At 37.2% G+C, this 12,148-nt stretch overlaps 1 protein-coding gene across 1 annotated transcript; it reads left to right on the forward strand.

Moving 5' to 3' along the window:
* The first annotated feature begins 2,078 nt into the window (after positions 1-2,078).
* On the forward strand, positions 2,079-12,136 carry nif3l1 (NIF3 NGG1 interacting factor 3-like 1 (S. cerevisiae)). Its single transcript, XM_053511615.1, is given in 8 exon segments — positions 2,079-2,173; positions 4,205-4,305; positions 5,581-6,156; positions 6,259-6,415; positions 7,271-7,394; positions 8,746-8,884; positions 10,507-10,590; positions 11,847-12,136. Coding segments are annotated over 8 exon segments (1,461 nt in total). The 3' UTR covers positions 12,032-12,136.
* The last annotated feature ends 12 nt before the right edge of the window (positions 12,137-12,148 follow it).

Genomic DNA, 12,148 nt, shown 5'->3' on the forward strand with positions numbered 1-12,148 from the left:
TCTGAGATGGGTACAGGTCAAAGGTTTCCTTTAATCCTAGCAGACAAATTTAAAATACCAAGCGATAGTCAAAAAAGAAACAGGCAAATAGTCAAGCAATGAGCAAGGTGGTATAAACTGGGCTATAAAAATATGCATAATAGAACAGTTGCTAAATTGAGAATTAATAAGTTGTCAGGTCTCAGAGAAGGGGAATGAGTATGGTTAAGGCTCATTTATTAGAAAATAAGGTTGTCTTTTTTTTTGGCTCACTGGAACTGTAATATAGTCCACCTGGCCGTGTCATGGAATAAGACTGCCGTGAAATTCCCACTGAAAGGTCATCCATGCGCCAATAATGTGTCATCTTGGTCTAAAATCCTTTGCTGAACCTGTCTGGAAACATTGTGGTATTTGTATTCATATTTTCAGTTTTTTTTTTCAACACACTTTTCACTATTCAAAAGTCTGAAAATGTCTGGATTAGTGTGTGTTTTTCTTTTATAATTATTCATATTACACAATGATACAACTTGTGTACCGTACAGTATATGAGGCTCAAAGCATTATGTATTATACACTCAATGATGACAAAACACTGTGTTTTGGACATGTATTAATAAATGCATTGCTTTTAAAAAGTTGAGCATCAGCGTTCTCACCTCGAGTTTAGCTTTTTCCATCAGGCAACAGATGTTAACTGATACTGAGACTATTCATACCACTCTACAGTAAGCACCTCAAATTAAACTGCAAAAACACTTTCTATATATACTGTATGTATACAATTTTTTTTTTTTAAATATGACAATTTACTGACTTGTTTATTTTTATATATGAAGAATACAAACAGAAAATACACAGAAGTCATCCGTGATTCAGGAAGGAAGGTTATAAATTTAAATAGCTCAGGTCAGCCATGAACCGTCTGCTAGCTGCATGGAGTCGTCTGTTAGGGTTCACTATATTAAGATTGTGTCTGTTTTAGAAAGTCTGTTTTAGTAATTTGATTAATATAGAGACCACAAATTCAAAACACACTAAATACACAGCCAACACCTCTGATCTGACGCTCTGTTAAATCACTGTCTGTTAAATATTAGATCTCTTGTATCTAAAGCAGTTATTGTTAATGAAACTCACAGATTAGGAGTGTTAAACAGAAACCTGGATTAAAGAGAACGAGTATGTAGGTCTAAATGAAGCTAGTCCCCCTGGATACAGCTACACACAGAGGAGGAGGATAATCTGACTATCGTACAAAAACACGGAAACAAATTTAATGCATTTGAAGTTGTATATAGTACCATAAAAAGTGTACCTACAAATATAAAGTCAGCTCAGTCGATCCCACTAATTGTCATTTACAGGCCTCCAGGGCCGTACTCTGAATTTCTCTGTGAATTTGTCGGTTTTCTCTTAAACCTGGTCATTTCTGTAAACAAAGTGTTAATTGCTGGAGATTTTCATATTCCTTATTTATTTTGAGAATCCAGAAGACCCTCTGAGAATAGCATTTATGTCTATACTGGACTCAGTAGGAGTAAATCAGTTTGGATAAATGTTTTTGCAGCTGCACTGAGAATGTGAGACTAAAACCAATAATAAGACATATCTGATCCCAATCTGGACAATGATTAACTAAAACGTTTTTATGCTGTAATGCTTAAATCTAAAATCTAAACACATATGCTGTAGTAAACGTTGTGTTCTATTATTTATAGTACATCATCCGGACACGGTTATCAAATGACCGCAGATTAGATAAGTACAGTACGTTTCAGGATTTAAAAATAATAATACTGGTGACAGTGTCTGCATTTGTTTTGGGTCTCATGTCCTCAATCCAGGACATTTCTGTTCTGTCTCTCAAACTCATTAATCCAAATTAATCCGCCCTTGTCTCTGTCATGACCTAGCATCATTCACAGATGCAGCGCAGTGAGAGGCAAGCTCTACTGTGTAGTGACCCTTTTCCCAAGCAGTTACTCTCCTAATCTTCTTCTGAGACATGATTTGATTCACAGAAACTTGGCACATTATCTGTGCCAAATCCAAATCACTGGCTATGATTCCACAACCATGAAAATCAATTTAGGATGTGGCTCGGAGACTTGAGGAATGACCCTGATGCTAGGGTAAAAGTGTTCCTAAAGAGGATTGAGTGTAACAGGAAACTGAGAAATCTGTCTCTGTGAGTATAATATAAGTGAAATCTACCAATAGTTTGTTATATTGATTACAATTCCGGTCTAAATATAAAAATGCACAATTTTGGTAATAAAATGTATAAAAAATCCAAATGCGATAAAGTACAAGTATTAAGTACAACTTCAGTTATCCATATACAAGTGTCATGGGTGTCTCTTTCACATCTGTCATGCACATTTGTCATGATCCATCCAGGATGTTCCTGCACTTTTCGTTCTTTATCTCATTAATCCAAATTAATCTGCTCTTGCCTGTCTCATGACCCCACGTTATTCAGCAGCACAGCAGGTTCAGTGTCACGCATCGCTCTCAGATATATAAGATGAGTAGCGCAGCCACACACCATCAGTACACCATCACATTAGGGGCAGCATGTTGCCTTGTGCTTAGCCCTGCCAACTCACACCTCCAGGGTCTGGGTTTGATTCCCGCCTCTGTGTGCATGGAGTTTGCATGTTTTCCCTGTGATAGCTGGGTTTTCTCCGGTTATTCCTCCCATAGCCCAAAGACATGCAGATTAGGCTAATTGCTGTTCCCAAATTACCCACAGGGCATGACTCTCTGGAGACCTCTGGGGGTGTGCTGTGGTGTCTGGCACCTGGACGTTGGCAGGGCCATGGATTGCGGCGTGGGGCCTCAATAGATTGGATGTGTTTGTCTGCCGTATTCATTGGGTGCTTGATAGGATTAGAATCTATAGACTTTAGAGGCCGGGTCAGCAGCATTGGGCTTTTTGCCTGTCGGACGCCGGGTGTGTGGTGCACTGGGTGTTCTAATGCCTTTCTATCATGGCCGGCGTTTACTTTTTTGGTGAGTTGTGCTGCATTAACCTTTTTGTAGGATCAGACTGGACAAGCCCATCCGCCCATTATCCTGTCACCAGTTTACTGCTGTATCCAAATACCAATTCTCCCAAAAAGATTCTACTGCACTTCTGTGGTCAGAGCTGGTGTGAGAATGAGATGAATCCAGCATAAAAAAAATTAAGTTGAAGCCCGCTTCTTTCTCAAACTGAAGCTTGTCTGAGCTCCTAAGCATTTCAGTAAATCACACAACTCCACGTACTGGCCATGCACAGTGCTACATTAAGGATTCTCTCTCTCTCTCTCTATCTCTCTCTCTCTAAAGATTCAAGATGCAAAGTTGCTTTACTGGCACAACAAATATGGACATTCATGTTGGCAAGGCTCCACTGTGAAGACTGTTGCTTCACTGTGGTACACATAAACCCAAGTTTCATCACTGATGATGATCCTCGACATGAAGGACGGATCATTCTCGGCACGTTGACAGAGTTCTTGACTTCTTTGGCAGCAACACTGGACATGTTCAAGTCACACGTGTGTATCGCTTGGACTGTTCTGAATGACACACCGACAACTGCAGCAATGTTGTGGATTGTTGAAGGTCTTCCGATCTCTTTTTGATCTCGTCCTCTAGTGATATTCTTCTGCTCTTGAAGCATGCATGGCACTCAAAACACCTTAAACGACTTGCAGTATCGCCAGAAACTTGACGAATCATGTCAAATGTCTCTGTGGCAGATTTGCTCTTTGTTATAACTTTAAATTGCATATCTAGTAATGCACAGTTACCAGTTGCACTGCTCCCAATGTACTGTACACAGGACGATGTCTTTTGGCACACTGACTTATTAATAAGGTCGGTGCTCCCAGGGACTGTGCCTTGTGCTGCCATCTATTGGCGTGTTACAAAACTAGTCTCGAAACCTTTTGGTCTTATATATACACAAATAAATAAATATGCTTATTATCCTGTTACAATGTTGATAATATTAAAAAAAAATAGGAGAACCAGGGTAATAATATAATATAATAATAATTAGAACGCTCTCTCTCATTTACACACACACACACACACACACACAAACACGCCAAACGGGAACAACAAATACGGACGATGAAAATACAAAAAAAATATATTTATTAATTAATTAAAAATAATGAATAAATATTAAATGTTTTTTGTATAAATGGATGAATTATGAATAAAGGAAAACAAGAGAGAGGAGGTGGTGCGCGTGCATTCGTCCAGTCACAGTTGGTGTTGTTTAAAATAAAACGCCCACCGGAAGTGTTAGCAGCGTCACTGCCGGTAAGATGGTATTGTCATAGTAGTATTTAAAGCTGTTTAAGTTTTAGATTGCATTTAAACATGCTTTAACTGTAATACTAATATGAATCCATGTTGTGTGCGAACAGACTGTTAAACACTCGCTTTATATGAGGCTAATGTTAAGCTCGCTAACGGATGTTAGCCACCGTGAACTCGCGAGCTACTGAAGTACGGGCTCGATGACAAATCACTGTGTACTTCTTGTGCACGTGTACTGCGTAGGCGGCCATGTGCACTGCTTTTACACTCTTCATAGTGCACTAGATATTCAGTAGGAGACTAAATGGCATCCAGCTACCCTTATTCATACCTTATACATGTGTGTGTCGTCAGTCAGTGAGTCAGTCCTGCAGCTGTTTTGATGGTTTTAAACAATATAAAAACAGTGGTCATGTTGTATATAAAAAGGCTGTTATATTGTATGTTTAAATAATTTTTCTTCCTGCATTATTTCTAGTAAGACAGATCCATCGTAGTGTAGTTTAAATACACTGATTAGCCATAATATTATGACCACCTGCCTAATATTGCCATTAAAACAATAATGACCTGTGTGTTCTGACACCTTTCACCTATTACAACCAGCATTAACCTTTTCCTCAGTAGCTCTTGTATTGGATCGGAGTGCACGGGCAAGCCTCCACTCCCCATCAGTGAGCCTTGGCCACCCATGACCCTTTCGCCAGTTCACCGACTTTCCTTCCTTTCTTGAATCACTTGTGGTATGTCCTGACCACTGCACATCTGAGAACATTCCACATAAGTCATCACAATTTAGCCCTTCTCACAGTAGCTACATTATCTATATCTTGTTATAATGACGACGGGAAGTGGTTGGGTTATATTAGACAGCAAGTGAAACTTTTTCCTGAAGTTGATGTATTGAAAGCAGAGAAAATGGACGAGTGAAAGGATTTGAGTGATTTCGACAAAGGGCCAAAATTGTGGATTAAATCAGAGCAACTCCAAAACTGCAGCTCTTGTGGGATGTTCCTGGTCTGCAGTGGTCAGGACATACCAAAAGTAAAGGAAAACCGGTGAACAAGAGACAGGATCATGGGTGGCCAAGGCTCACTGATGCACATGGGAAGTGAAGTCTGGCCCATATAGTTCGATCCAATAGAAGTGCTAGTGTAGATCAAATTGATGAAAAAGTAAATGTTGTGTCAGATAGTAATAATGTTGTGGCTGATTGGTGTGTGTAACTAAATATTTCTTCATATTATTCCCTCATTGTTTCCTATTTGTCCATAGAGGTGTCTGCATCCATGATTACTAGCTTTATGAACATCTCAAGAAGATTCTTCACGTTGAACTGCAGCTTGATACGGTTTAATCTCCTCCCAAACACTGCCCTCAACAGAAAACCTCATTACCGAAAAGCAACCTTTGCTCAACATTCTTCCATTTGTCATCCATTTCGCATCCCTGCTTCTGTTCTTTCTTCTCGTTTTTTCTCACACCCTCCTTCCTCCATGGATTTAAAGACAGTCCTGGATGTTCTTGAGCGGCTTGCACCACTCTCCTTGGCTGAATCTTGGGATAATGTTGGCCTCTTGGTGGAACCGAGCAAACAACGTCCAATCAAGACGATCGTCCTCACCAACGATCTCACAGCTGACGTTATGGACGAAGCTGAAGCGGCGATGTGTGACCTCATCGTTTCATATCACCCGCCTCTTTTCCGTCCTTTCAAGCGACTTGTACAGAAGGACTGGAAACAGCAATTGGCCATCAGAGCTATAGAAAGCGGTATAGCTGTCTTCTCTCCGCATACGTCGTGGGATAGCGTGAAAGACGGCCTGAATGATTGGTTGATAGAAGGCATAGGTTGGTTGTTTTGATTAAAATCTTATAATCTTGTGATTACAATAACATGCTTATTTCTTTCTTCTTATTCATATTAATTATTGATTAATTTATTATCTACAGGTAGGGGACAAGTGACGGTGTTAAGACAGGCTCTCTGTAGCGCATATCAAAATCACAGACTGGAGTTCTCAGCAAAAAATCAAGAGGAGCTTGAAAAAATCTTGACTGAGTTGAGAAAGACAGAAAATAGTGACACCTTTCAGTACAACATACTTCGGTATGTGGGCATTCAATTAATATTGTTAATTTAATTATCATATTTAACATTATATTTGGTAGAGACAAGGTGAAAATCAATTAAGGGATGTGTTGTGATTCCTTTGTGTAGCAATTCATGTATCACCACATTTTTTTACCTTTTTATTTTTATTTATATATATTAGCATGTGAGATTAGGTAAATTGTTGCAGTTCTTTTATAATCCTGCAGGTGGTGCACTCTATTCACATACTATTCACACACTGGCAGGCAGCTCAGCATGCTGCGTGGCAGAAGTAAATAATTTGTCAAGTCCAAAGACATGCATGTTAGGCTGTCCAGGGTGTACCCCGCCTTGTGCCCTAAGTCTCCTGGTATAGGCTCCAGGCCCCCTGCAACACTGAATACAGGATTAAGCGGTATAGACGATGAGTGAATGAGTGAGTGAGTCACTCCTCAAGCTGTTGTGTGCTGGAACATTAAGATGATTGAGTGATTTGAGATCTAAGAAGCCGAGTGATCTGCACAGAGCTCTGACCAAAACTCCTCGGTTATAGAGTGAGCATTCGAGTGTGAGGGCCATATAGTACATTTAACCTGATTTAAAAATTCATTCTGCATATTTAGCGTTGACCATGTGGTGGCCAGTTTATGTGTGAAAATGGTTCCTCGTTACTTTTGCTATTTGTGACCTGGAATACTGTATGTCTGTGCCATCAGGAAAGAAAAACTAGATGTAATAACCTGGTCATTCAGGTCAACATAACGTTGCTAAGTCTTGACCTGAATCAAGATAGTTCAATAAATACAAATTGGAAACAACAAATACAGTACAGTACATTTCTGTAAAGGATTTGTTCATGTGTGTTTTCAGGACTGAACGAGAGCTACAGCATGTGATCCTGAACTGTCCCAGCTCAGAACTGACACCTGCTGTTCAGGTCATATTAGGAAATGCTACAGCCAGCCAGTCTCTTAACATCACACAGCCCCAGCAGGTAAAAAGACCTCTTTACATCATATACTGTATACTCTGTTAGGTGCTTCTACCCACTTGTGCTTTGTAATAATCCTTAAAACATTTATAAGACTGATGCACATCATCGTCAGGCTGTTTTTGGTCACAGAAGTGAAAAACATAAAAAAAAAAATGGTTTTGTTTGAAATAATAATTATAATAATAATAATGATAAATAAGTAAGCTCAAGCTCCGAGCACTGGGTTTTAAGCGTTCTTTTGTGTGTAGCGCCCCTAGTGGCCAATTTATGTCCTATTATATAGAACAGTAGTGGTTGGCTATGGACATACAATTTATGTTTTGTAGCGATTGCAAGTTAATTCCCACGACTGCATGCTGCAAGCTGATTGGCCAATGCAGGCAACTAATGAAATCACTTGTGGAAATTCCAGTGAAAGTTGTCATCCGTAAAATAGAGGTTATAGTGCCTCCTACTGAGATATTTTGAATCGGTAACCTCCTTAAGGGTTACAGTATATACCGTACATGTGCAGTAAATTTGGTGAATATAGTGTTTTTATGGTCATATTCATGGCCCATCTGAGACAAATGGTTTTGAGGATCTCTAATTCAAAGTGTATGTAATTTACAGCAAGGTTTTCTGTGTTTCTTTTTTGAGTTTTTTTTTTTTTTTTTTTTTTACGTAAAGCAACAGTGCAAAGCAAAGGGATGACACACTGATACATTACATGGATGCAAATGTCCCTCAACACAAAGGGGTTTGTATGCTTGCGGTCAATATTTAGGTTAATGTAAAAACCAGTGGTTATCAAATCAGTTATTGTCATCAATAGTGATGACAGCCAGTAAACTGTTTTGGTTTATTTTTCGTCAGTAGCCTTAGGGCACATTTGTTTAATATCAAACCTAAATAAAAAAAAATATTTAATGTTATTAAATTCTGCTTTAATATAGAACATTTAAGAAATGTGATTTTTTTTCAATATGGATACTTGGAGCAGTTTATAGTGTACTAAAAAGAGATTTTTTAAATTGTTACATTTCACCAAATATTAAATGAAAGTATATTTTACATAAATAAAAACTATAATACAAATTGTTAAAGGTGTGATCCGCAAGTATAGTTGATTTTGATATTAATAGCATTTGATATTATCATGTTTTTATTAAGTGCATGCAATTTTTTTGTATATTTACAAAAAACAATGCATGTATTTTGTCTTGAAAAATGACGGCATTTATTGTGATATTTACTAAAATACTGTAGTATAATCTTCTAAGGGATGTATTTAGATTTTTTTTACTAATGTACATATTATCATGTGGCCAGTGGGATGAGAAGCCGTCCCTCTTATTGTGTTTGTCTCTAGCCACCGTTACTAGGCTGCGGTCAAGGTCGGCATGCTGTGTTGGATGAGCCGATATCTGTAGCTGAGGCGCTCCAGAGAATGAAGAAACACCTCGGCCTGCCTTACCTTAGACTGGCTCTGGGAAATCACAGAACATTGGGTAATAATGATGAATCATCATTCATATTAATCCTTTATTTAAATTATTATTATTATTTAGGTAATGTCTTTGTAAGGATGAAACAGTGAGAAGAGACGGTGAAATTATGACAAATATGTGTCATTTGTGTTTTTACAGGCAACCTTTTAATATCCTTTAAACTTGGTCTTGATCTAAATAACTCGTTTATAAGGAATTCTTCAAGCAAAGTTTGCTCTAAATTTATTGGATTTTTATGTTAGTAATCTGTACTAGTCGTCACTTCTTTGAAACACCGAAAAACCCTGTAAGAAATTATACAGACTGTAGCACTAAGTATGGCTGCACGATTCTTGCCAAAATATGAATCGTGATTTTTCCCCATGGAAATTGAGATCATGATTCTCTCACACAATTCTTTTCTTCTCTCTCTTTCTCTCTCTCTCTCTTTTTTTTACTTGAATCCAAAACATTGCACTCAAGCAAAAAAAAAGTGCAGTCTACACAGAACTGTCTACTCTTTTGTATTAATAAAAGTTGCTTTTCGCTATTTGAAAGTAAGTAACACGAATAAGCTGTGGAACATAAATAGAATGTAAATAAATACTATGTACAACAGTATGTACACTACCGCAAAAAAAATTTGGGATCACTTGTAAATTTCTGTGTTTTTGTTTAGTAGTTTATTTTCTACATTCTACAACAACTAAAAAACTATGAAATTAACCCATTAGGTTATTATGTAACAACAGCAACAGTCAGGTGTTGCAAGAACAGTATGTCAAGTGCATTTGCAAAACCCATTAAGCTCCATGATGAAACTGTCTCTCATGAATACCATCGCAGGAAACCAAGACCAAAACTTACCTACTGCTGCAGAGGAGAAGTTTATTTAGAGTCACCAGCCTCAGAAATCATCAATTAACAAACAGCACCTCAGATTAAAGCTGTTATGAAGGATTTACAGAGCAGAAGTAGCAGATGCATCTCAATCTCAACTGTTCAAAGGAGATTAATGTGTATTTTGTACGCCTTTAATGTAGAAAGAAATAAAAATCAGGAGCAACCATAAAGTTAGAAAAGAATCCTAGACTTTTGAGCGGTAGTGTATTGAAGTTTTTAGTGTGTGTGTGTGTGTGTGTGTGTGTGTGCATGAGACATTTGCCGTATGCTGATAAAAACAATACCGATATAAACTAACACATGCAATGATAAATGCAACAACAGCAGAAAATGTAAAAAAAAAAAAAAAAAAAGGTTTGCCACATGTCCATTGAGAGGCACAGAGCGTATCGAAAGGAGCTAATCAGAAACAGGTCATGAGAGTGTACACTATTTCAGCTGATCTCTGGCGTGGCTTCGTCTGGTGAATTAATAGTGTTTCTGTGTGAGTGAGCAATGAGTGTAACTGATATAGCATTTAGGAATTATCATCAAGTGAATAAGAGAACGAGTGAATGCAGTGTGATCTAAAGGCAGTAAAAATATGTGTGAGAGATGTATTAATCAAGTTTGTGGCTTTTTTTTATGTTTTTTTTTTTATTAATCTTGCAGCTGTAGCACTGTGCTTAGTCTGTGTTTGGTTGTTACTGCCTAGAGAGACTGTGTGGATTTATTTGCCTCTATGTACAATATTTCCCAAGATTCTGAAGTGAAGAGTGTAGCTGTGTGTGCTGGCTCAGGAGCTTCAGTCCTGCAGGGTGTGAAAGCAGACCTCTACATCACTGGTGTGTATACTCTCACTCACACACACACACACACACACACACAATTTAGTTTTGTAACAGCATTTATTATTGCCATATAAATGCGAATTTTAATAAGAGAGAAAAAAATAGAAACAAAGAAACCGAAGGGATTTAATATTGCATTAAAATTTTAATGCAAGATGGGTGGGGCAAGAGATTTTCTGTATCTTTAAATCCTCATTTTGGGGATCTAGAACTGATTTCATTGACTATTTTAACAGGATGATGTCCTTAAAGGTGAATTTGGTGAGAAGGCTGAAGTGTGAAATTTATTTCTTCTCTCTTGAAGAAATTAATCAGAAATGAATTATATGTTGGAGCATTATCCATTTGTGTGTGTAAATTTTTCAGATTCATCTCCACATTTAAGAACGATTAAATTTATGAAATTGTAAAAAAAAATTGCCACATTAACCAAGATGAAGCAAAATAAAGATATATACTTTAAGGTGACTTTATAGATAAAAATTGTGAAATCCAAGTCTCAAAACAAACATATGCATATTTAACATAGAAACAAAGAAACATAATATTCTAGAGGTCTTAATTTTAAAAACTAAATTTATAGCATAATAAGATTTGGGGTGGGAGGGTTTCCTTGGTGTCCTTCAAACGCTGTTTAGAACAATAAAGATCTTTTTTTTGGATTGGACCCAGACCCTGGTGGTGCAGGGCAAGAGTGTTAATAACTAAGCCCAATGATATCATTTATTATTAGTATTATATAATTTATATTTAGTATTAGTATGGAGAAGTAGCAAGATTAATCCATGCTTTTTGGCCAAACAACCCCAAATGGACTTTTAGCTTCAAGCACTTTTAATTTTTTAATATTACAATGTTGGGGAACTGTTGTATTCCAAGTACACTAAATGGGTGGAATAATTCAATTCAGTTAAATTCAATTTTATTTGTATAAACTTTTAACAATTGCCATTGTCCCAAAGCAGCTTTACACAATCAAAATAATTATTTAATAATAATAATAATAATAATAATATTGCCGAGCTCCTGCACAAATGCAGCAAATCAGGATAGCGATAAAATCTAAAAATCAATCAGTATGGCATAAAATTTTGCATTAGAGTGACATTTGGAGTAATAATTAAAGTTAAATAATGAAAATTTTATTAATTAATTTAATTTAGTTGTCCTGAGACCCACTGAGTATTAAACGCTAATAATAAATATATAAACACTATAATGAGTAATAATGTGTAATCTGTTTCTCTTAGGTGAGATGTCTCATCACGAGGTGCTGGATGCTGTCTCTAAAGGCACAAGTGTGATTCTGAGTGAGCACAGTAACAGCGAGAGGGGATTTCTCACTGTGTTTAAGGAGCGTCTGTCTGCACATCTTACAGACTCCGTCACCATAATCATCTCAAAAAAAGACAAAGACCCTCTGCAGGTCATGTGATCGTATTATGTCATGCTCATCACACTGTGCAAAAAAAAGTTGCACCTTTTCAGATAAGTACACTGCGATTTCTGGATTGCAAAATGATTAAAAAGAAATAAACCTGATTCCTATTCG

This window comes from Clarias gariepinus, chromosome 14 (assembly GCF_024256425.1).
Source record: "Clarias gariepinus isolate MV-2021 ecotype Netherlands chromosome 14, CGAR_prim_01v2, whole genome shotgun sequence".
NCBI classification, from domain to species: Eukaryota; Metazoa; Chordata; class Actinopteri; order Siluriformes; family Clariidae; genus Clarias; species Clarias gariepinus.